Source organism: Erythranthe guttata, chromosome 9, assembly GCF_056151865.1.
Source record: "Erythranthe guttata isolate IM_541 chromosome 9, IM_541, whole genome shotgun sequence".
In the NCBI taxonomy this organism is placed as follows: Eukaryota; Viridiplantae; Streptophyta; class Magnoliopsida; order Lamiales; family Phrymaceae; genus Erythranthe; species Erythranthe guttata.
Genome location: NC_142541.1, coordinates 5,130,397 through 5,157,809, shown reverse-complemented (window position 1 = coordinate 5,157,809; position 27,413 = coordinate 5,130,397). Strand labels below are relative to the sequence as shown.

The 27,413-nt window shown below is 36.1% G+C and overlaps 1 protein-coding gene and 1 long non-coding RNA gene across 5 annotated transcripts; both read right to left on the bottom strand.

Moving 5' to 3' along the window:
* Positions 1-9,541: 9,541 nt before the first annotated feature.
* Positions 9,542-12,277, bottom strand: LOC105967355 (uncharacterized). Of its 4 annotated transcripts, none has more exons than XR_016033369.1 (7): positions 12,121-12,277; positions 11,236-11,293; positions 11,059-11,138; positions 10,603-10,682; positions 10,132-10,212; positions 9,918-10,009; positions 9,542-9,818 (listed from the first exon to the last, which is right to left on the bottom strand). It is a non-coding gene; the product is annotated as an uncharacterized LOC105967355 (long non-coding RNA). The 4 variants fall into 4 exon arrangements; XR_016033370.1 differs by having other exon boundaries at positions 11,236-11,298; positions 12,121-12,265; XR_016033368.1 differs by lacking the exon at positions 11,236-11,293 and having other exon boundaries at positions 10,132-10,227; positions 12,121-12,264.
* Positions 12,278-18,572: 6,295 nt separating this feature from the next.
* LOC148767942 (uncharacterized) lies at positions 18,573-23,779 on the bottom strand. The gene has a single exon (XM_088822637.1). It carries the CDS (start codon positions 23,706-23,708, stop codon positions 18,690-18,692), a length of 5,019 nt encoding a protein of 1,672 aa, XP_088678763.1. The 5' UTR covers positions 23,709-23,779; the 3' UTR covers positions 18,573-18,689.
* Between the last annotated feature and the right edge of the window lie 3,634 nt (positions 23,780-27,413).

The window sequence follows — 27,413 nt, the reverse complement described above, 5'->3', positions numbered from 1 at the left end:
AGTTATTATATTTATAATTTAATTATTGATAAAACTTAGTTGTATATTATTATTTTTTACAAATACTGTGATGCTGGAAATTTGAACTAAGTTATGGAATTCACTAATCCAATTTTAATTACCCATTTTTATTTATTTGAAAATTACACTTACATATATTTTATATTACTAGACAGGTGCACGTGCGTTGCACGTGTCAAATTAATTTATATATATTATAATATTATATTGTGTATGATATATTCTTTTTGTTGCATTGTTATTATACATTTAAAATTAAAATATCAAACATCTTAGGATATTTGATAAAAAAAATTTAATAACGGAATAAAATCCAACTTTATTTAAGTATTTTATATTCTATTTGTTTATTGAATCAATTGTTTTTTGTAATCGTTATAATTTGAGCACTTTCCTCTTTGTATTTACTTTACCATTACTACATGTTAAGGATACAATTTTTTTTTCTGAATTATTACAATCTCGTTTTATTTAGGAAATTGCCTTCAACCTCAATCAGCGGTAACTCCACCCTATGGCAAGGGTGGACTCAAGCTCCCCTTATTACAAACTTTTCCATCATATTATATATACTCATCTTTTTATTATGTATTCCTCTTAAAACTCAAATTAATGTAATACACATTTTTTTTTCTTTTTTTTTTCTTTTCTTGTTTTTCCTATTTTATGATTATGTCATAATTTATGCAAAAAGAGGTCTTAAATGTTTTTCGAGGGCGCACCCTAAATCCGTGAAAATGTCAGTTCACCCCGTAACAAATTCCTGAACTCACCACTTATCCCAATTATTATTTTTTTATCTTTGAGTTGATTATATTGTAGATGTCTTTGCCGTCTCCTTTGGATCTTAAGCTATATGTTTTATATTTAAACAAATTTTAATTGTTCATATCATTTAACCTGCTCAGATCACAATGTATGTTGTTACTTCCTAGAAAGAAAGCTCTTGATATTCCATAAGAGCGGTCACATGTCTGCCAATCGTAGCTCAAATTATACCATCCCCTTGCCAGTAGCTAAGATGACCCATAAACGATTGGATCCGATTCCCCCCACATACCATCTTGTTGAGTAATCCACTAAGTTTTTTGTATCCGACAATTTTGATTTAACAGTAGTAATGATGCTTCTTCCTCTTCGACATTTTGAATTACGTGATACATGTAGTCCAATCTGCTCCTATAGAACTTATTATTTATCCTAAAAATGACAGACATCCTTAGATCACTAAAATGAAAACCTACACTGCAATGAAAAACCACAATTTTGCTGCATAAACAATAGGGTAATTAGGAGAAAAGGAAAAAAAACTTACAACAAAAGCGGTTAGTTTAATCAAATATTCGAGAATAAATTGATAAAATATGGCCTTGAATAACTAATGCAGGGAACTGTACGTGAATCCAACTTGTATTACACAATCACTTTTCGTGACTCCAACTCAATCGAAGAAATTCTCGTAAAGCGTAGACACAAGTATGACAAGTTAGGAACTCCTGGATATGATGAAATAAAAAAAATAAAAAAAAAACAAAACTAAACAAAACAAGTATACTATAATTAAGAACTCTTACAAAATGTTGAGATACTTCATCCGTTCAATTAATTGTGATGATATTGGTGCACTAACTAGCTTGTATGTGAATTTTTGCCGCACAAAAGTATTTCATCCCCTATACAATACTTTAATAATATCATTTTGATTCAAAATATATATAAAACTCTGAAAAGATTTAAAACCTTGATTATAGAATACGATAATGCAGTGTATTAGTTTTCAGACACAATAAGAAGAATCCCAATGACGAAGAACACCTAGGTGGCATCACCAACGAATTTCAGGCTTGCAGCCGATCAGACCCTTGTAAAATACTTTACACTGTAGTAGTTAGAGAGCATGATTAAGAACATGAACATTTACGTTGCAAATGCTTCTTTTTCGTCGCTCAAATTAATTTGTGCGGTGTATATAATATAAAATATTAACATTAAATGTTTTCATATCCACTTGTGGGCACTTGCACCTGGAGAAAACAAAGAACTTTTGTTTGAAATTCTTTCGTTGGCCAACATCTACTCCAATCTCATTGAACTCTCGATAAGCTGAGAAAAAAAAAACGGCTAAGAGCCGTCTAGGGTGAAAGGGCATTTACGAGCTCGTAAATGAAAACCCTTATTCTCTTTATCTCTCAAAGTTGAGTATGGTTTCTTATCCAGATATGTGGACATATGATGATAAAGATACATGAGGGCAGAAGAGAGATTTATTGATATTGAAATATAACTCATCAATGTCATCAATTGTCGTTAATTCATTGTATATAGCAAAATTTCGGGAAGATAAATTAGAAAGAAAAAGAAACGGTTTTTTTTACAGTTTACAATGTTGGTATTAGTAAGAGCTTAAATGAAATTGAAACACCTTCCATCATTTACCATGGAGTTATTTGTGAATTGTTTTGGCATAATGAATGCTTAAATATAAATTATTTAAATTAGTATATATAGTATAGTATATTAATGAATTACTGATCAAAATTACTTAATCGACCTTCAATCTTATGTTTAAAAGTGGTATTTTTGGACATAAAAAAGGGAAGAAACCTCGCATATTATTAACACTTTTATATGTGTGAACTGTACTACTAAAACATATATAATTTCTTCAATTTCAAACTAAAAGAAATTCGATTTTGAAATTACAATTTTCAAAACTCCAAAATTTCTATTTTTAGGTTGCACATGTCACTCACTCACATAAGAGAATTTACAAAAACAAAATACTGTGAAATACTTTTCGATTTTCGAATGGTTCGATGTTTTCAGGTATGAAAATCATATACATATGGACTCGCAAGAATAAATCTTGTTATGATGGTGATCAAAAAACCGCAAGTGCAAACCTATCGCCAGCACGTACAATTCCCCGATTCTGATGATGATGCAACAGGGCCATGACAAAAAAATCGATGAGCTGGTACAACGAGATGTGCGGTGAAGGCAATGTTTCCCCGATACTGTTACTTACAGCTTCTGATCATATCCACATTCGCGAAATTGGACCACAATGAATCTGCTGCTATTAGATTGTTGGATGAAATGAAAGTGAGAATGGATTATACCCCACCGAAATGAAAAGACTTGGATGCCCTCCCGATGTGTACGCCTATAATGCCCTCGTGTCGGGGATGGTGAGGGCGGGGTTGACCGACGAGGCTCGGTCAATGTTCCGTTCGATGAAGGAAAACAGGTGCGCTCCGGATTTGAATTCGTACAATATTATATTAAACGGGATGGCGAGGGTGGGGACCTGGAGATGTTTGAGAGAATGAAGCGCTGGATGCTAAATACGTTACCGAACCATTAAGATCAATGCTGAATGTTGAGTGTTTAACCTTGTTTGATAACTGAAAAGATATTGAATTTGAATAATATAATTTTACAATATTAACACTCATAATTTGGTAACATGATTTTTTTATTACCAATAAAATGATCAATAATATCTAAATACAAAATTATAACTGTGACCCTTGTAATTGTTATATTATTAAATTTATTTCTTTACATAAATAAATATTGTAAATCTAAATTCTATATTTCTGTCAAATAAAAAAAATTTCCATTTTACTTTTTCACTAAAATCACCTAATTGATAAAAACGAATTGTGATAAATTTCTTCTGATTAAATAAATGTGCTCAAGGTAAATCTAATTCTAATTTTTAAAAAATATACAAAAGTATAATTTTAAACATGTTTCTATTTCTACTAATCATTGCTTCATTTTTGTTCTTTTCATTAGTCACACCGGAGGTGGCTGGAAATGACAAACATTCGTGGGGATAAATCATTTCAATTTCATTCATTTTATGGCTATATGAATAAGTTGAATTTTATTTCACGGAAGCACAAAATAATTTCATTCAGATGTTTGTACCAAAAACGCTGAATGCTAGAAGTGCTGACCGAATAAGAGACTTATTCCATTAAGAGGTTATAAAGAGCTCATTAAGAGCAATCAAACAGGCTCTAAGTTAATGTAGCTGTTGTTGTTCATTTAGACTTACAATTTTAAATGTGCTGTTTCGTTCGGAAATTTTATCCAAACATTGAACTCATTTAACACACGTAGGGAGTTTGTTGAAAATTTTGGAGTATTAACACAGTTTTTTTTCCGGGGTAGAGCAGAATACACGAAAAGTGTGACGACGTCGCAATATGCGCTCGCCAGTTTTTGGCGGCATTCACCCAACTTTGGGCCCAAAAGATACAAGTTAGAGAATTTTCATATCTACACACGATATTTAATTTTAAATATGATTCAGTCCCCATTCATTTTAAAATCAACTGTCACTCCCTACGTTTTGAGTTTTTTAAGATTCACTCCCTACCCACCTAAAATGACAACAATGCCCTTTTGTTGTTTTTTTTTTTTGGTTAAATTTCACTTTCCACCCTTGTACTTTGGCTTGATATCACTTTACCCTTTTTTACTCTCAATTGCATCAATTTGCCCCCGTGTACTTGAACAATTGTCTCAATGTGGCCCTCGCAGTTAGTTTTTAGACATTTAACATTAACACTGTTTGATCTACGTCTGAAAATTACAAAAAAAATCACCCCTTCTAGTTTAAATAATTATTAAAAAAATTAAAAAAAATTTAAATGTCACACCGGGAATTTTGTTGCATTCACTTGCAAGCAAACTCTCCGGTGTAGATATATAGCGAGAGAAATAATGACGAATAAAGTAGTATTTAAAGGTAGGGTGTAGATATGTAATTATATTTTCCAATTGTATCTCTTGATTTACGTACCCTAGATATCAGTTATGTTAACGTTCAATTTCGCAATTATCGTGATGAATTTTCTATCCATAAATGGCTACCTTGTCCGGACGAGATCAAGCTTGAGATAACATAGCAATTTCTTTCGTTACAGCTTAGCTCATAATATTTACCTGGCGCTCGTTTCCTCCAAGTGGGCCCCATACAAGAAATAAAGAGTAAGAGGTTTTAAAATGTGAAGTATACATATATTAGGGTTAGAAAATTTAAAATTCCGTCTGATTTTCCATCAAAAGTTGTTCATGTTTCGGTGTTTGATATACTTGCCAATTGAATAATTATCGGCTATCGCATAATTAGAGTTAAAGGTTTTACTTTGCAGTTGATAGAATCATAAAAACACAATGTGTTGTAATTTTATTTTAATTTCAAAATGAGATATATACGGGTTAGTTGAATTAAAAACACATGTTAAAAAAAATTATACCTTAATACTAGTTTTGTCATTTAAAATAAATTTGTAGATAGAATTGCTTTGAAAATATAATATTCAATTTTTACCCAATAGTATTCCAATATAAATTGGCATATAACTATTATCATAATCACAGAAACCGTAACGAATTTTTGGTATACCAAAACGACAATTTTTTTAGGGTAATGGTAATGACTTGTCACACCAAAATTACGGTAATGGTAATAGTAATGTACTTTAATTAATTAAATCCTATAATTTATGCATTTTAGGTACTTTAAACTTGACCAAAATATGTTAACTTCATATACAAAAGTAATATATGAAAAATAAGATATACTTAGAAATATTATTATCATAATTATATGAAGATTCTTCTAATTATTTTCTTCAATATAAATTATTTTCAGTAAAAATATTTTTCAACCCTACATTTAATGGTAATCATTGCTCTCTAGTTGTATGATAAAATTTTGAATAATATAGTCAAAAAAGATAGTGTAATTCATTATCAAACAAGATTTTATAATATGCATTATACTCCAGACCAAAACACTCTAAACTATACGTTTATTTGCATTTTATCCCAAAAGATTGAAAATTTATTTTGCCCTTCCAAAGTTACGTGTTGCTCAAGTAATTGAACAAAATGGGGCGCCGCGCCGTACAACTTATTGAGTTCAGGTAAACACTTGCATAGTACATTTATTAATGAAGTAATCGTTATTCTCGATACACAATAATCGACGATGGTTTGACATTAAACTTACTTAAATATTTATCAAATTCATTTTCTTTTTCCAATAGTAATATGCAGCACGTCCACGTATATATAGTAATTTAGTTAAAAGTGATATTTACAATCGACATCTACACTAATTGAATACATGATGATATACAAGATATAGAGGGTGTTGACTAAGCTTATTTTAAATATCAAATAAGTCCTTACACCTTAGCTGAATAATTATTTTAAGAGCTTTTAAGTTTCTTTTACTAATTATTATAAGATCTTAGATAAATCTTATAAGCTCTCCCCTTGGCCCGACAAGGATTGATGGAGGAATGTAAATCATCTGTGGCTGCCAGGATTCGATCATAGGACCTTGCACCAACTCACCACCTTCGGAACCAGTTGAGCTACACACATGCGGACATGAGATCCTTTAGCTAATTCTCAATATTGTTGTGACTTCTCTAGTAATTGTATTTTCGAGAATTTATGAGTATTGAATTTATTTTCCACATGATGAGAATATGTCTTAGGATTTTAATAAATAAAACTATAAAAAAATATAACAGAGTTATTTTAGATTTTATAATGGTAAAACTTCGGAGAATTGGTGAGTGTACTTTCTCGAAGACTTTTAGCTTGTAATTGGTACAACCTTCAGTTAATTTATAGCTCATCTGTTCAAAAAAGACTTTTAGCTTATAAAATTTGGGGTCTTTACAAATAAGCCCATCAATGGGTACTTATTCATAAAGAGATTCAAACAAAAAACTCCCTTTATCAATAAGTCCATACATGGTCCAGATTTTGGTAAATGACTAAAATAACCCCTCATACTTTAATATGCTCCAATTTCATCTTTACTTTATTTAACCTCAATTTGACCCCAAATTTCACAAATTATTTAATTTTGACCCAAAATTTTTTTTCCCGCCGGATTCCGATGTTGACCGCCGGTCTCCGGCGCCGGCGTTGAATTTTCATTTTTTTCACCAATCTCCGGCGTTGACTTTTTCGATTTTTTTTCTTCTTTTCTTTCTTTCTGTAACTTTTTTTTTTTCGTTTAAACAACAATATTGTTGTGATTGACAGTAATATTAACTGTTTTACTGTTAAACACAGTAAAATTAACTAAACTACACTTTAACACAATAATATTGCTATATTAATCTCTAGCACAACAATATTAACACAACGAAACTCATTATTATTATGTAATAGAGTAATATTACTATGTTGACCGTTCAACAAATGTAAACATAATAAAAAAAACCAAAAGAATTAATATTACAGTGAGTGACAGTAATATTACTATAACAACAGTAATATTACCGTCAACCACAATAATATTACAATAATAGACAGTAATATTATTACGTTACTCCGTGAATAACTCAAACAAACAAAAAATCCAAACAAAATAATAATATTGATGTGGTTGACAGCAATATTACTATAACAACAGTAATATTACCGTCAACCACAGTAATATTATTGTGTTTACAGTAATATTACAATAATATACATAAATATTATTACGTTACTCCGTGAATAACTCAAACAAAACAAAAAACCCAAAAAAATAATAATATTGATGTTCTTGACAGTAATATTATTGTGTTTACAGTTATTTTACTGCCAACGACAGTAATATAATTACGTTGACTTGTCAACAAATCAAACAAAATAAAAAAAAACAACAAAAAATAAATAATAATAATATTACATTAATTTACTCTCAACGACAGCAGAATTACATAAATGTATTGTCAACGGCGGTACAATTACGTTAATTAACTGTCATTGACAATATATATAATAACGTTAATTTACTGTTAGTGACAACACAATTACGGTCAACGTTTAGCGGCACACGTAAAAAAAAAAAAAACAAACCAAACAAAAAAAAACAAAAAAAAATAAACTAAAAAAACACTAAAAAAAGATAAACGCCGGAGACCGCCGGAAACCAGTGAAAAAATCCGGAAGAAAAGAAAAGAAAAAAGAAAAAAGCGAAAAAAAAGCCAACGCCGGCTCCGGCGAAAAAATCCGAACGAAAAAAAAAACAAAATATTTTTTTGAAAAGTCAACGCTGGAATCCGGCGTAAAAAATGTTTTTTTTTGAAAAAATATTTTTTTTTTGAAAAAAAAAAGTTTTGGGTCAAAATTGAATAATTTGTGAAATTAAGGGTCAAATTGAGATTAAATTAAGTTAATGATGAAATAGGAGCATATTAAAGTATGCTAAAAAAAGTCAAACTTGAAATTTTGTGGTCAAAATTGGATTTTTGTGGACAAAATTGATTAAATTGGGTTACAATTAAGAATTGGGTATAAATGATTGAAGGTAATATTGGCATATACATGAATGTTTCCTTTATTTATAATAAATATTAAACGGATGGGCTTATTGGTGAAAGCCATATATCCCCTAAACCTAGAATAATAAATATGTTTAATTGGGGACTTATTCATAAAAACCCCATAAAATTATGGGTTATTTTTTAAAAATGAACAAAGAGGGACTTTTATTGAAAAAAAAAAAGGAAAAAAAAAATCATGTTTGTCCTTATTACTGATAAAATTACACATTTGAGGGACTTTTAGTTAATTCTTTGTATTTTCTGTAATTATTATATTATTGAGGATTTTTTAGTATTTGAAATTTATTTTTCCTCAAAGAGAATTTGTTTTAGGGTGATTTGTTTAGATTTTACAATTGATCCCACATTAAATATCTATGTACTATTAAACCTCTATAAATTAATACAGTCGGGAGTTGAGGTTAGACCATCAAAATCCAAATAATTTAGTGAAATATTAACTTATCAATCAATTAATAATTATTAATTTATACATGAATTAATAACTTCGTAATTTATGAAATATTTTTTATTATTATTTTCAACAAATACATTTTTTTTAATTTTTTTACACGTATATTATTTATTGTACCATTAGTTCAATGTACTATAGAGCTCGTTTCTCGAACGAAAGTTCTTAAAACAACAATGGCATGAACAATTTTCTGTTGAGTTATGAGAAAACTATACCAAAAGTTATAACCACGTTATGAAAAGTGAGGGACGAGATATTGATGGTGATGTGAACTTCAACAAGAAACAACCGACAATTAAATCATATTTTATGAAGCCTTCATAGATCTCACTACACCAAAATGGACATTTTCTAACAGTCATGTTATGTTGGAATTATTATTTCTAACGGCGGAATTCCGTTAGAAAAATGGCGTTAGAAATATATGGCCAAAAATTTCTAACGGTTATATCCGTTAGAACAAATTAAGAATCCGTTAGAAAAATTATAGATACCGTAGTGAGAAATAAAAATTTCTAACGGTTATTGTCCGTTAGAAATTACATTCTAATGGTTTTTGTTGTAACACTCTTAGCTAAATTTCTAACGGATATAACCGTTAGAATATTTTTTTAAAACGTCAAAAAAAAAATTAAAAAACAATAATTTTAATATTTCCATTTTATATATTAATTTAACCTAAATATTAAAAATATGAATCATTCATAAATAATGGAACGCAAATCATACATCACACAATACCGATAAATTACAATAAAATTTCGTAACATAAAAAAGTTCAATACTAAGTATTGTTCACCATTATGAAACAAACACCATAACGCAAATGTAAATGCCATAATAAAAAATTAATTTCCTACTGAAATAATTGACCCCTAATAACATTACTGGTAATAAAATATCTTCAATTCTTCTGGATGTGAACTCATTGCCCCTTTGAGATTGCGTCTTCATGCTTGTTGCTGAGAGAAGTGAAAATTTGCTAAAAGGTTATTTAATTTATATTTTTGTGGGACAATTCTTAATTCAATAGAGAGATAATGGAGAAGAAGAAATCAAACCTGGGAATGAGAAGTGAGTTGCAACAGTACATTCGAAATGAGACTACAGGCACAAGAGAAGAAGAAACAAGAGAAGCAATCACAAAGAAGGCCTAAGGAACAACATAAGAAAACAGAAGAAAATGCTCGAATCAAAACATCATTCACACACATAAAACATAAAATAAACCAAATTGACCATGAACATGAACTTGAATATTCAACTTAGGGTTACCCTTTCAGCAAGTAGAAGAGCAGACAAGAATTCCACACCAAATTGACCAATCAAGGTAGTCAGCCAGAAGATCTTCCTCTCCTACATGAGGTCAATCTATAAATGTAAATTTTAATTTACAATCTGCACAATAAGTATTGTCTCAAAACTATATCGAACTCTAGATAGGATAACCATACATATACAGTATGAAGAGAGAAAATAATTCAATACTTATAAAACAAGAAGTGCCACTTTGCCAAGTACATGGATCAAGAATCAAAGTTAATATGAATCTCTCACCAACATCTCCATGTACGGTGGGATCAATAAAAAAAATACATTTACTACATTAAACCCGACCTTTAAATGTGTACATTAAAAAAAAAAATTTCTAGCTTCAGAACATATGTTACTCTTTCTTTTGTGTTCAAATGACCTATGTTTTCATATTCTGGCTTCCAAATCAAACACAAAGTTCACGAATAATACCTTTTAAGTTTTAACAATAATTCTGATTGCTTCAGCCCATCTGTTAATCTATCTTTTCTTTCTCCAAATTCAGCTCCACCCTGTGAAAAAACAGAGCTACTAACAAATGAAAACTAGTTGACTAGTATTATAAATAATTGAGGTGTAGTTTTTATTACTGCCCAAACATGAAGATCAAAGAAAACCTGGTTCTCCAGTTCACTACTATGGCTTCTACTTAGTGGACAATGCACAATAATAACAAATAGGATTGATTACCTACAGTTGGTTGCTTATAATTTGTATAGGGTCAATAAACACTAAAATATATTAAATTTCTCACATTAAAGCCAACAATGCATACATACAAATTTCATTTTCTAGCTTCTCAACATTTGTTACTCTTTCTTTTGTGTTCAGATGACCTATGTTTTCGGATCTGGCTTCAAAACCAACCTCAAAGTTTACGAAGAATACCTTTTAAGTTTTAACAATAGCTCTGGTTGGTTTAAACCATCTGGTAATCTATCTTTTCTTCCTCCAAATTCCACTCCAACCTGTGAAAAAATGGAGCTAGTAACAAAATTAGAACAAGACATTAACTCGTGAAATCTTTTGAACAATAACAACATAATGAGACACTAAACAAATAACCTTGAAAGCTGCAACACCACATAGAAACTTTGGTAACCATTATCTTCTTTCTCAGTATCTGTTCTTATTTGTAAAATAAACATAATCAGACACTAAACAAATCAATTCACTAGAACACCATAATTTAATTTAATAACACAAATATCATACCAGTTAACTAGTAGTATAACTATTATGTAAACAACCTCTTCTTACTAAACCAAAACATCAAGATCAAAGAAAACCTAGTTCTCCAGTTCACTACCATGGCTCTACTTATAATACTTATTTAAGAACAAACATAAGACAACATAAAGGCTTAACATATGAGCATATATGAAGATTTCCAACAAGTACAATATATCAGGAATATATTGACGTAACCACATGCATATATAATCCATAGAACAACAATGAAAATTCGGCTAATTTAATTACCAATGTTTTTAACATTCACATAAACCGAAAAAATGAAATCCACTACTACTAACATAAACTTTTTACTTATAGAATCAACCAGACAAAAGCAAGAGAAGCCCGTACATCAAGAAATTTGATAAAACAGAAATACAAGAGATTTGCAACAAGTACATAAAAAATTAACATATATGTAATGACAGGAGAATTTCTCATTACAATCAGAAACGCATTTCCTATTACCCAATATTGAGTCGATCTTCGTCTAAACTTGTCACATATAGAAATTAAAAAAACAAAAAAATCTAGAAACCTAATTGCAAATATGAACAAGACCTAATTTAATTTAATTTAATTAAATTACTAGAAACTTAATTTAGAGAGAAAATCTAATTTATAATCTTTCAACATAACCCTAATGCGATTGCAATAGGAGCGAGAAGATAAGAGATAGAATGAAAACGAGAGTTAGAGAAAAGAGAAAAATACCGAAATCATCTGGAGCGCGGAGGGCCTGGTGGTGGCGGAGACCACCAAAGAAGATCTATGGGACAAAGATGACATCTGCAGGAAAGAACGAAGTAAGAAAGAGGGGAGGAAATATATGAAAGAGAAGAAATAAACCCGCAGTAGATCTTTTATTTTTATTAAGTGAAAGATTTTTTGTTTTTATTAAGTAAAATTAATTTTGATTTTGTACACCGTTATAATTGAAGTGTATTTATTCTAACGGGTATTAAGAGTTAGAATTTTTTTTAATTATTATTAATTTGACAGAAATACTTTACTGTTAAATATAACGGATAAGTTCAAATTCTAACGGAATATATCTGTTAGAAATTACTAACGGTATATGTCCGTTAGAAATCGCAATTTGTTACTGTTAGGAAATAGTCATTTTGGTGTAGTGTCTATAAAATATATAATGTATACTATGTAATTAAAGAATTATTTTTGTGCATTATTAATTTATATATATTATACGGGGCTTCTTAAAAATTTCGAATGTTTATTATCTTTTAACATTGGCGAATTATAATTTAGCACGTTGTCCCCAAGTCGGAAACGAGAAATATTTTAGTTAAGTGAGGTTTATTAATTTATCGAGGTTCTACTGTATAATTTAACCTCGAGGTTACCAACTTATTTTTTTATTTAACTTTTTAAAATATATTTTTATATATAAAAGAAAGAAACGCTACGACAACCTAAGAAACCCTAATGTCATATTTGTAAAAAAAAATATATATATATATATATATATATATATATATATATATATATATATATATATAATATTTTTTTTTACAAATATATATATCACTATTTTTTCTAATTATTTACACCAAGTCTCGACTAGCACAGTCTGATCCACAACACTATATTTTTATAATTGTTATTATTATTTTTATCTCCTATTATCTGGTCTACTTTTTCTAATTCTTCTTTGCTTCATTTATTTAATGATCAATTTCATATTATGACAACTAATTTTTTATATTTTTTTTTGGGAATGAGTTTGTATTATTCAATTTGTATAAATATTAAACCTTGTTATCGATATCACTAATAAATTTTATTATAATTTTTATTTTCATGTATTAAACTAATTATTATTTTTACTTTGAAAATGCTATCCCGAATTAATGCACATGCAAAAAATGCTAGTTTTGATAAAAAAAAAAGTAAAAAAAAAAAACGAAATTAAAGGAAATAATACAAATAAAAAATCAAATACTGTGTAATGTCATTAGTTAATCTTCTATTTAATTCAGTCACACCAAAATCAAGTCTTGAATATATATATTCAAGAAAACCTCTAACGAGTAAATAGTAGTTACTTAAAATACAATTTCTAAAACTTAAACCCTAGAATTAAAAGCTTCCAACTAAGCACTGGTTAATAGATATATAGATAATATATATATATATTTTTAATTTAAAATATCCGTTGTTTTTTTCTTACACCCACCCACCCACACACACACATGCCTGATACGCGTTTTCCTCACGTATAAATTACCGCAAGTATACGGTATCGCATTTTGCAGAACAGTGGTTCCGGATATCGATCCACAGGGACCTTGTAGATTCAATTGCTGAGTAGTGTAATTATATTATCGTTATATTATCTAGCCGATCGTAAATAAGTGGATTGGTGAGAAACCCTAATTTAAAAGCATGCAAGAACGTAAACATGCAAATATAGAATGTACGTAAAATAAAGTAACGACAAATCAACGCGGGGGACTTCGATTTAAAGGGGACTTCTAGGGCCAAATCCACCTAGGTATAATCAACAACGATCGACAAATCCGCTATCTAAAATCACGTTCCTATTCGTTAACCCAGACGCTAATATACTCTAACCCCCGTCTCCAGTGTAGCTAGAGTCTACCCACAGGTCCGACGTCTCCGTTCAGAACCTGCTATTAAGAGAGCATTTAGGTCAAGTCCTTAAGGGCTACCCGAAGTGCATCACGTCTCCGTTTCCACACCCCGAGCTATGTTCTCCTAACTTCAAACAAGAAATCCTCTCTCGAGTTCATTCCTATTTAATATCAGTCTGAGAGCTGATCAACACAATCAGAAGCATTTAATACAGGAAAACATAAACGAAATCAAAACACGACAAATAGATAGCAGAAATGACGATCGAAATCAATATATACAAGGCTTCATTACCCCAGAAGAAAATGTTCTTAGTTCATAACAAACATAGTATCAAAAGAATGTACAAAGGAAATGAAGAACAAAACGTAAAGAAATTGCGTAAGAAAAACCCAAGTCGGAACCCCCGTTGATGATTCCCGCGAAGAACCGTTGAAAACCGTAAAAAGTCGAAGTAGTATGAAGAGTGAGGGCTTGCTTCTATTTATAGTAAATTGCAAAGCTTCCTCAAGAAGCTTTGCAATTTAAAATATCTGCCCCAGAAAATCGCGCCAGATCGCGATCCAATAAAGCCAGATCGCGATCTGGCTTCTTTAAAAAAAACGTGAACCGCCTCCCAGATCGCGATCCAGGAAGTGCGGATCGCGATCTGGGTCTGAATCTTGTCTGCCACTGGAATTTGTCACCAGATCGCGATCCGACTTTCCTGGATCGCGATCTGGGTCTGAACTTTGCACACTACTGGAATTTGCCCCCAGATCGCGATCCGGCTTTCCTGGATCGCGATCTGGGTCTTAATGACCACTTTCTCGGCTTGAAAAATCGGTTTCGCTTCCAAATGGCTTCGACTTGGCAACAAAAGCTAACAAAACCTAAAAAAGGAAATAAAACAAGAAACGCAATAATATACACAAATAAAGCCGAAACTCGGACGAACGAAGACCAAAACTCGAAGATTTGATAAGCAAAAATCGTGCAAAACGAACACTTATCACACCCTCAAACTTAGATCTTTACTCGTCCCGAGTAAATCAAAACGAAAAATGAAATAAAAACAACAAACTAAACTAGGCCACTAACGTAGGGAAACACGATTGCATTTAGCGTATGCAACAAGCCGTTGAACCCCTGGGTACCACCAAAGGACGAGTTGTGTCTCGTGAGGGTTTTCAGACAACACACCCACAAAGTTGCCGGATTGGTCAAAGCATTGCAATTAATTCGAAAGATAAAACGAGCTAGATAACCTAAAATCTCAGAGTGGCCCACGGCTTTAAGGTATTCGACTTTCCTACCGACGCAATTAGTTGTTTCTACACCAACATGAAAGATAGACTCAAGAATCCGTAATTAAACAATAAACACAATCATCGAGGGTTTTGAGTAGAAATGTGGGTGAAAAGTAAGTTTTGATTCTGAAATTCCAAAACTCGAGTTGGGCATAAGTAGGTCTTTTTATTCAATATGATACGACAACAACAATATATTGTGACTTTTCTCACAACTTTTTTTTTTTTTTTTTTTTTTTTTTTTTTTTTTTTTTTTTTTTTTTTTTTTTTTTTTTTCTCTTTTTTTTTTTTTTTTTTTTTTTGACGTATCGAAAAAAAAACGTAAAGACCATTGATAGAACTTCTAGCCAACAACTCGAAATCGTGAACACATAATTCAATTCTAACCTGCCCCCCAAACCTCAGGCTATGTTACCCCTCAGAAAAATGCGCTCAAGCTTAATCGGAAAGGATTCGAAAGGCTATCCACACAAGTTGCAAAAACGCAGTCGGAAGGTTCATCTATAATTAGCCGGTGATCCAAAATTTCAATTTTAAAATCAACTAGCCCATCTACTAATTCATTAATTGCTTTGCTTCAAAAGAACCCGGAAATGCAAATTACACTCGATCCTAAATGAGATGCATGTGACAAACATAACACAATTACGGAAATCGAAATACATAAACGAGACTAAATTATATGATATGCATGCAAAAAGACCAAATCAAAATAAGATAAATAAAATAAAATAAAATAAACAAAGTCTAGCAAAGATACATCGTAAACGAAATATCAATCCAACGACTCATCCCACAAACAACAAACAAAAACAAGCAAGTTCAACACACACCACCCTCAAACTTAAATTCTAGCATAGTCCCTATGCTCAAAAGCAGAATAAAAAATAAAAGGGAAAGAAAACACAACGTCCCCTAGTTGTCGTGATCGTCCTCGTGGGCTCCTCCCTCCTCTTCCGGTCGTCCCCGCTCGTACTCCTCCCAGGCCTGTGTCACCAGTGTAGTGGCAGCCGCTTGTGCTTGTTCGTCGGCGGCGGAGGTTGATGCTCCATCATATCGAGGCCGTGGTGGGAACGGCCGTGGCTCGACAATGTCATCGGTCCTGCACTGAAGCGCTGCAGCCATGGCCTTCATCATTTTCTTGAACCATCCCACGTTTTCCTCCATAACATCCATCCATTGGTCGACATACTCCGGGAGCTGTGGTGCTGCTTCTTGTCTGCCTCTTCTGGCCCTTGGTTGTGGTCCAGCCGCATGAACACCTGAGGGACCCGCATCTGGTAAGTCCGAGTCGCCCTCGCCTAGGGGTCCACTCGCTGGCTGGAGCTTGTGGTAAGGGAAGATCGGCTGTGGTGACCTGATGAGCCGGTCATCAGCGTATGTGGGGACCCCTGCACGATCACACAGTGTAGTGATGAGGGAAGGGAACATCAGACCTAGAGAGGTATCACCTAAGCATCGTCGGATCTCAGAGTGTATGATCGCGCCCACGTTCACAGGTGTCCTCTTCATTATGGCATACATCAGTGTAAGACGTGGGGCATAGGTCTTGGCCGTCGATTTTGTGGGCATTAGCCTGCTACTGACGAAGTACATCCAAACCTTCGCTTCTCTTGAAAGTTCTCCCCGACGAAACCAGTGCTCTCCTTTTTCCCACTTCGAACCCCTAGGGCAAAGAGTCTGAATCAGCTCCTCATAGGTCGTTGCCATCTTCAGTTGTTGAAACGGCTCGGTCGGGACTTCGGGTAGGTGGAAAAACTTGTTGATTGTAGCAGCGTCATAGCGCACCTCTTGGTTTCGAAGAACGACCACCGACCCCGGGTGAAAACCGGCATTGGCATAGAAGAGCCTCACTAGATTCTCGTTGTAGTCCTCCGGTCGTTTGGCCAAGTACTTCCATTGTCGACGATCAAAGTTTTCGAAGATCGAATCTTTTGGCATGCCATCGAGATCTAATTCCCTTTCTGGAACAAACCGTCGGCTGTGGCGACGTATGAATTCCCTTTTTGCCTCGACGTTCACGTACAAAAGCTCATCTCCCGGTTCGAGGACTACGCGGTCAAGGATGGTGTGTTGATTAGCCCGGGATCCCATCTCAAGTTGCACGTTTCCCGTGCGTGGGGTTTGTTGCTCTTCCGGCACTTGAGATGGTGGTGGTGCGCTCGAAGTGCCTTCTTGGCTTCCCGTGCCTCGAGAAGCCGCCTTTTTCTTCGGTGCGGCTTTTCCTTTTGCCGGAGCCTTCTCCTTGGGTTGGGCTTTTTTGGTGGTTTCGCCCGTCTTTAAGAGTTTCTTGGCCGGCGACGTCATTTCGTTCGACTTTGTGCGAGATGGAGGGTCGAAAGCCTTTGGAAGTTGGTTCGGGAATTTTGTCGAACACTTGGCGTGCCCAACTTGGTAATCCTTTTGATTTCCCCCGGTTGTTTGGTACCTATCCCTCCTACATCAATCACAACACCCAAGTGAGAATCCACCACCACAATCAACAATAGGTAGCTAAACAATCAACCCAAGTCATTCAAATCTTTATTTTATCCTTTATTTCGAAATTAAGAACAATAGGGCAATTCCTATATCTAAACATTGGTTCACCCGCAAATTCATGTTTTGAATCCCAACACCAAGTACAAATTCACGTACAAGCATACACAATTAACAAACAAGGGGAAAAAACATGAAATTTTGGTGAAATTCGAAAAAAATTGAAGAAAATAAAAGAAATGAGGATTAGATTGAAAATTTACCTTTTCTTGAAGATTCACCCACAAATTCTTGGAATAAATGTGCAAATCGTGAATTTGTGATGATCAAGTGTGTGATTGATGTGCTTTTTATGAAAGAAATTGAAGATTTTGAAGTTGGGGAGGGGTTAGGGTTTGGAATTTAGAAAAGGGGGAATGAGGAAATGAAAGGGGATTTGTGAATTTGAACTGTTTTTCGTCCCCAGATCGCGATCCACAATACCCGGATCGCGATCTGGGTCTCACCTTGCAGCTTCTGGAAAAAGGACCCAGATCGCGATCCGGAGTTCCTGGATCGCGATCTGGTCCTTAAAATTTCAGCTTCTGGAAAAACGTCCCAGATCGCGATCCGACATACCTGGATCGCGATCCGGGCCCAAAACTGGCTGCTACTGGAAAAACACCCCAGATCGCGATCCGACTTACCTGGATCGCGATCCGGGACACCTAAAACCTGGCAAAACGAGAATTTAAATGGGTGAGATAGAGGTGTTGAACCCTAAATTATAAAGATGCACGAAAAAGGCTAAAAAAATTAAAAACGAAAACAAGAAAAAGGAAAATGACAGAATATGAGCAACAATGGGTTGCCTCCCATTTAGCGCCTGTTTTACAGTCGACGGCTCGACTTCTTTTGGATTTATTGGGAGAAAATTAGTGCGACACGCTCCACTTCCTCGGGAGCACCATTCGGGTAGTAATGCTTAACTCGTTGCCCATTCACTTTGAACGACGGACCGTCTCGTCCTCGTATTTCGATAACTCCTTGTGGGGTTGCGCTTAGGACTACGAATGGTCCCGACCAACGGGACTTGAGCTTTCCCGGAAATAGTCGTAGCCGAGAATTGAATAGCAGGACTTGGTCACCTGCCCGGAACTCTCGCTTCGTAATTCTTTTGTCATGCCACTTTTTCGTCTTTTCTTTGTAAATCTTGGCATTTTCGTAAGCATCATTTCTGAACTCCTCCATTTCGTTGAGTTGAAGCAATCGACGATCGCCGGTAGCTGTTTGATCGAAATTGAGCTTTTTGACTGCCCAATATGCTCGGTGCTCCAATTCCACTGGCAGGTGGCACGCTTTCCCATACACGAGTTTGTACGGAGACATACCAATCGGTGTTTTGAATGCGGTTCGATAGGCCCAAAGTGCATCATCGAGCTTCAATGCCCAATCTTTTCGGTTCGTGCTCACGGTCTTCTCCAGAATCTGTTTGATTTCTCGATTTGACAACTCAGCAAGGCCATTTGTCTGTGGATGATAGGCAAGCGCAATTTTGTGTCGGATTCCCAACTTGTTCGTGAGATTAGTGAGCAGTTTGTTGCAGAAGTGAGATCCTTCATCGCTAATGATCGCCCTGGGTGTCCCAAACCTTGAGAATATGTTCTTGTGGAAGAATTTGAGGACCGTACGAGCATCGTTGGCCGTGGTGGCAATCGCTTCGACCCATTTGGACACGTAGTCCACGGCAAGCAGAATGTATAACTTTCCGTTCGAAGAAGGGAATGGTCCCATGAAGTCGATGCCCCAAACATCGAAAAGCTCCACCTCTTGCATGTTGTTCAAAGGCATTTGGCTTTTGTTGGATAGGTTCCCTGTTCGTTGGCATCGATCACACCGTTTCACGAACTCGTAACTATCTCGGAAAAGGGTTGGCCAAAAGAAGCCTGACTGCAGAACCTTGGCGGCAGTGCGAGATTCCCCGTGATGCCCGCCACAGGGTGAAGAGTGGCAATGTGTGAGAATCTCACGTACTTCTGTTTCCGGAACACATCTTCGGATGACTCGATCGGGGCCGGTTCTGAAAAGCAATGGCTCGTCCCAAAGATAGAAACGACTGTCGTGAAGGAATTTTTTCTTTTGGTGATACGATAGATCGTCAGGAATGATTCCACTGGCCAAGAAGTTGGCCACATCAGCATACCACGGAGTGTGAGTACTAATGGCGAGCAGTTGCTCGTCTGGGAAGGATTCCTGAATATTTCCTTCGGCTGGAACTTCTTCTAGTATGAGTCTGGAAAGATGATCTGCTACCACATTCTCGCTCCCTTTTTTGTCTCTGATTTCCAAGTCGAACTCCTGGAGTAGTAGTACCCATCTGATGAGTCTGGGCTTGGCGTCCTTCTTTGCGAACAAGTAACGAATAGCTGCGTGGTCGGTGTAAATGATCACCTGAGACCCCAAAATATACGGTCTGAACTTGTCAACAGCATAAACGACAGCAAGCATTTCCTTTTCGGTCGTTGAATAGTTCTTCTGTGCCTGGTCAAGTGTACGACTTGAATAGTAGATGGCTTTGAAGATTTTGTCCCTCCTTTGTCCCAATACAGCACCTACAGCATAGTCGCTCGCATCGCACATGATCTCGAATGGTTCCTCCCAATTGGGAGTAATCATAATCGGTGATTGGGTTAGCTTCTCCTTGAGAAACGTGAAAGCCTGCAAACAAGCAGAATCAAAATCAAAGATAGCTTCCTTCTCAAGCAAATGACATAATGGTTTTACTATTTTCGAAAAATCTTTAATGAATCTACGGTAAAACCCAGCATGCCCTAAAAAACTTCTAACTCCCTTCACATCCTTCGGTGGAGGCAATTTTTCAATCGTTTCGATTTTTGCCCTATCCACCTCAAGACCCTTTTTCGAGACCTTGTGGCCTAGAACAATACCTTCACGAACCATAAAATGACATTTTTCCCAATTTAAAACAAGGTTCGTTTCTGTACATCTTTTCAAAACAAGTTCTAGATTGTGCACACAATGATCGAAAGACGATCCAAACACAGAAAAATCATCCATAAACACCTCAAGAAACTCTTCTACCATATCGTGAAATATAGACATCATACAACGTTGAAAGGTAGCAGGCGCATTACACAAACCGAAAGGCATCCTACGAAATGCAAAAGTACCGTAGGGGCAAGTAAAAGTAGTTTTCTCTTGGTCTTCCGGGGCGATTGAAATTTGATTGTACCCCGAATAACCATCAAGAAAACAGTAATACTCGAAACCTCCTAGCCTGTCTAGCATTTGATCGATAAAGGGAAGGGGGAAATGGTCTTTTCTAGTGGCTGCATTCAATAATCTGTAATCGAAACACACACGCCACCCAGTGACTGTTCTAGACGGAATAAGTTCATTTTTATCATTCACAATAACCGTCATCCCACCCCTTTTTGGCACAACCTGCACCGGACTGACCCACGGACTGTCAGAAATTGCATAAATCATACCAGCGCCTAACAGTTTTAAGACTTCTTTTTTGACTACCTCTTTCATTGACGGGTTTAACCGCCTCTGAGGTTGGACTCTCGGTTTATAGACGTCTTCCATTAGAATTTTGTGTTGAACAATAGACGGGCTAATTCCCTTAATATCCTCAATAGACCAACCTATAGCTGACCTATATTCTCTAAGGACCTCCAGCAGTGTGTTTGTTTCGGCCTCGCTCAAACTAGAAGAAATAATCACCGGATAAGTCTTGTCTGCTCCAAGAAAAGCATAACAAAGATAATCCGGTAATTGCTTCAATTCCAATACGGGGGCCGTTTTCACACTAACTGGTATCTCGGGGACGATTCCTACCTCGTCTACGGCCAAAGTCTCGGCACACTCAAGAAACAACACACAATCAAGCACATCATTTTCAATAGGAGTTTCAGGGGAGGCAGAATGCAAATCAATAGAATTAACAATGCAGTGCTCAATAGAATCACACAATTCATACAAATCAAAAAGGGAGGAAACACAGTCCTCGATCACGTCTATTCTACTGCAATGCTCAACATGCTCAGAGTGTTTAAATGCATCTGTCAAATTAAAAACAACTTCTTCCCCATTTACCCTAAGCATTAAAGATCCTAATTCCATATCAATCATCGCCTTACCAGTGGCTAAGAATGGACGACCTAAAATGATTGGTGCTTCATCGTCTTCAGGCATTTCAAGTACCACGAAATCAACAGGCAAAATGAATTTATCTACTTTAACTAGCACATCTTCTACAATCCCATCGGGATATTTCAATGAGCGATCAGCTAGCTGTAAAGTCATGCGAGTGCGGTTCAAATTTCCTAAGCCCAGTTTTAGAAACACAGACATAGGCATCAAATTAATACTTGCCCCCAAATCACATAAAGCTTTATCGAAAGTAGAATTGCCAATAATACAAGGAATAGTGTAACTCCCTGGATCTTTCATTTTTGGTGGCAGATTCGACTGAAGAATGGCACTGCAAGTTGCCGTGAGTGTCACTGGTGTGTCTTCTTCGATTCGAATTTTCTTGGATAGGACTTCCCTCATGAACTTGGTGTAGTTTGGCATTACCTCCAAGGCTTCTGCAAAAGGGATGTTGATTCGAATCTGCTTGATCTTTTCAATGAACTTCTTCAATTGATCCTTGAACTTCTTCTTCTTCTGTCTTTCTGGAAAAGGAATAGGAGTTACCATAAGAGGGGGATTATCAGGAAAAGAAATGTTATTGGGCTTACTAGCCTCTTTTGTATTACTCCCTGAAACGGTGATTTCCGGCTCGACCGGGGTCGGTTGTACAGCTGGCCTTGGTGATTCGTCTGTCGGATAAGGAGGATCGGTCATTTGCAGACCACTTCGGGTGGTTATGGCTTGACAGCTTTCTTTTGGATTGACTTCGGTATTGCTCGGGAATCCACCCTTTGCCATTGTGGACATGGATTGGGCGATTTGCCCTATTTGCTTTTCCATGTTCTTCATTGTTGATTTCAGCCCCTCCATTTCCTGTTCTTGTCGGTGAAGACGCTCGTCATAAGTTGGCCCTCGTTGCTCTCTTTGATGGTTGAAATCGGGAGGTGGTTGTAGAGCATTCTTCGGATTGGCATAGGAGAAGTTCTCGTGATTCCGAATTCCCGGGTGGTAATGAGTAGGGTTTTGGTTCTGATTGTTGGTTCCTCGGAAATTGTTGAATCGGTGGTTCATAAAGTGTGCCTGCTCCCAATCGTCGTTTGTGGCTTGCGAGGAACTTGCTGCTGCTACTCGTTCGGTCTGTGGCCCTCGAACTGAAATTTGGGCGACCTGATTTGATAGGATCGCTAATTGTGCTGAAACTGCGGCTAAAGGATCGAGTTGGTGGACTCCGGCCACCTTTTGTACACCACTCCGTTCGGACGGCCAATGGTACGCATTCTCACACATTCGCTCGACAATGTCTCGAGCGTCTGTGGGAGTCTTGTTTTGTAATGATCCACCTGAAGCAGCATCGACTAGAGATCGGGCTGGTTGATCGAGCCCATTGTAGAATAACTCCATTTGATCCCACGGGTTGAATCCGTGTTGAGGGCATTGTCGTAATAAGTCCTTGAATCTCTCCCAAGACTCGTGCATCGGCTCTTGGCTCATCTGTCTGAAGTTGCCTACATCTCTTCGTAGTTGTGCGGTCTTCGAGGGTGGAAAGAATCGTGCCAGAAAGGCTTGTGATAATTCTTCCCAACAGGTGAGTGATCCTGGATTAAGACTCAGAAGCCAACTCTTCGCTTTGTCTCTGACAGAAAATGAGAATAGCTTCAACCGAATGGCATCATCAGAAACGCCGTTAACTTTGATCGTGTCACAAATCTCCAAGAAATTGGCAAGATGGAGATTTGGATCCGCAGTGGCTGCTCCGGAGAATTGGTTCGCCATGACCATGTTGATTAGCCCCGTTTTCAGCTCGAAGTTGTTTGCGGCTATCGTCGGTTTCCTGATTCCCGAATAGTTTTCATTCATAGCTGGAGTTCGGTATTCTCGCATTGTTCGCTCGGGTGGCAGGTTCGGTCTTGGCTGCTCGTGATCTCGTCCTGGCTCTTGATCGTACTCAAAGGCCAGGTGCTCTGGATTTCCTTGATCTTCGGCCATTGGTTCACTTTGTTGGTTGCGCGTGGCCCTTAGTCTACGTAATGTCCTTTCAATCTCGGGATCGTAAGGTATGATTTCCAAATTTCGACGCCTGGGCATAAACAAAGTGAGTGGTTAAGATCAAGGTAAAAATCGAAAATAAAACAAGTAAATGGCTAAAGTAATACTCAGATAATTGGTAACACTATCAGCAAAGATAAAATCAAATTGGTCCCCGGCAACGGCGCCAAAAACTTGATACGCGTTTTCCTCACGTATAAATTACCGCAAGTATACGGTATCGCATTTTGCAGAACAGTGGTTCCGGATATCGATCCACAGGGACCTTGTAGATTCAATTGCTGAGTAGTGTAATTATATTATCGTTATATTATCTAGCCGATCGTAAATAAGTGGATTGGTGAGAAACCCTAATTTAAAAGCATGCAAGAACGTAAACATGCAAATATAGAATGTACGTAAAATAAAGTAACGACAAATCAACGCGGGGGACTTCGATTTAAAGGGGACTTCTAGGGCCAAATCCACCTAGGTATAATCAACAACGATCGACAAATCCGCTATCTAAAATCACGTTCCTATTCGTTAACCCAGACGCTAATATACTCTAACCCCCGTCTCCAGTGTAGCTAGAGTCTACCCACAGGTCCGACGTCTCCGTTCAGAACCTGCTATTAAGAGAGCATTTAGGTCAAGTCCTTAAGGGCTACCCGAAGTGCATCACGTCTCCGTTTCCACACCCCGAGCTATGTTCTCCTAACTTCAAACAAGAAATCCTCTCTCGAGTTCATTCCTATTTAATATCAGTCTGAGAGCTGATCAACACAATCAGAAGCATTTAATACAGGAAAACATAAACGAAATCAAAACACGACAAATAGATAGCAGAAATGACGATCGAAATCAATATATACAAGGCTTCATTACCCCAGAAGAAAATGTTCTTAGTTCATAACAAACATAGTATCAAAAGAATGTACAAAGGAAATGAAGAACAAAACGTAAAGAAATTGCGTAAGAAAAACCCAAGTCGGAACCCCCGTTGATGATTCCCGCGAAGAACCGTTGAAAACCGTAAAAAGTCGAAGTAGTATGAAGAGTGAGGGCTTGCTTCTATTTATAGTAAATTGCAAAGCTTCCTCAAGAAGCTTTGCAATTTAAAATATCTGCCCCAGAAAATCGCGCCAGATCGCGATCCAATAAAGCCAGATCGCGATCTGGCTTCTTTAAAAAAAACGTGAACCGCCTCCCAGATCGCGATCCAGGAAGTGCGGATCGCGATCTGGGTCTGAATCTTGTCTGCCACTGGAATTTGTCACCAGATCGCGATCCGACTTTCCTGGATCGCGATCTGGGTCTGAACTTTGCACACTACTGGAATTTGCCCCCAGATCGCGATCCGGCTTTCCTGGATCGCGATCTGGGTCTTAATGACCACTTTCTCGGCTTGAAAAATCGGTTTCGCTTCCAAATGGCTTCGACTTGGCAACAAAAGCTAACAAAACCTAAAAAAGGAAATAAAACAAGAAACGCAATAATATACACAAATAAAGCCGAAACTCGGACGAACGAAGACCAAAACTCGAAGATTTGATAAGCAAAAATCGTGCAAAACGAACACTTATCAATGCCCTGTAATCGAAAAACTTGTTTGTGCTGTAATTGTTCTCTGTGTGTCTACACAGATAGATAGACGATGAATAATCCGTCGGAGAGTGCTAAGGAGGCGATTCTACGGAGGTTCCTCTTGGGCGAGAGTCTAATCGGGTGGCGGTTCAAGCCCACCGACGAAGAGCTACTTTCGTATCTCGCCATAAAAGCAGCTTCGGGATCCTTGCCTTTTGAGGTTATTCTCGAGATTCAGGCAGCTTCTTTCTTCGACGATCATCCCAAGAATTTAGGTATGTTTTTTTTTCGTATCGAGAATGTACTTATTTTATATCTGAATTTAATCATGAAGAATGTGCTTATTTATCTGAATTTATATATGAATTTTTTTGTTGCACCGATGGTTTGATGCTGACGAAGAATGTGCTTATTTGTCTGAATTTTTCATCAATAAATGTGCTTATTTATCGGAATTTAATCATCATGAATGTGCTTATTTATCTAAATTTTTGTTCGAAATTTTTTGTTGCACCGAGGGTTTGATGCCGATGAAGAATGTGCTTATTTGTCAGAATTTATCATCAAGAATGTGCTTATTTATCGGAATTTATCATCAAGAATGTGCTCATTTGTCGGAATTTATCGTCACGAATGCGCTAATATATCTGAATTTTTATTTGAAATTTTTTGTTCCTCCGAGGGTTTGATGCCGAGGAAGGATGTGCTTATTTATCTGAATTTATTGAATATTGATGCATCGATCTACGAGATGATACACATGAATAATTTGCTTATTCGTCTGATTATTGTTTTTTTTAATTAATGATCCATAAAAGGAATTTGTGTATTGCTTATGATGAAATCTAGGGTTTCTTCGATCCTACGTCTTGTGATGATCGCCGATTTATGCTATCAACACGTGTCCTTTTAACTAAGTTGTTTTTTACTAATTTTGATTCAGTAGTATGAGCATTAAAGAAGCATGATAAAATTGAATTCAGTTTGAGAAAGAAAAATCACGTGTGCACGGCGTGATTTTCACGTGGTGTAGGGTTTAAGAAACCCTATTTAAGGCGTTTTGTTCGTGTGTGTATATATATCAGATCTAATACCTATATATGTATAATAACGATTTGTTTGTTTACCGTTGGACTTTCAATTCGATCAGTGAAAAACCAAATGAAGGATAACGAAAATATCGCGGTAGATAAAGAATGGCACTTCTTCATCGACGGAGACGAGTACTTTGAGGGAGAGATGGTAAAAGATCGAAAAGTGGGACAAGGCGTGGGTTCTTGGAGATCAGTCGGCAGAGAAGACGCAGTCATCGGTCAAGATGAAAAGTTATAGGTTACAAGTATTTGTCGATCTACTTTACGATTGCCGAGAATTCTTCGAGGCCCAAACAAACCCTATGGGAAATGCAAAAGTACCGGTTAAGCGCCGAACAGGTCAACCTGTCTGCACCCGTTAAGCGTTGTGTGGCCGCAAAAATCTCGAGACGTGATACTAAAGCCAGCTGTATGGATTGATATATGCAGATTTCGGGAGTAGACCGACTTTTTATCGCTATGGCGAACACCAAACTTTCTATAGATTTCGAGAATATTGCTAGTTTGAACAATTTTTTACATTACATATTTTGAGTCCGATATCATTTGGACTCGTTCTTTAATTCGTTCGGTCGATATTATTCGAATTCGTGCGTTTTTGTTTTTTTATCTGTATTATTTGGCTCTTTCTTTCTTTTGATCGATGCTATTCGGACTCGTTCATTCTTTTTTTGCTTTTTTTGTTGTTATCAGTATTATTTGGACTCGTTCAATCAAGTTTACTACATACGAGCCTCTTAGGAACTTCTGGGATTTTGCTTTTCTATTTACCCCCTTG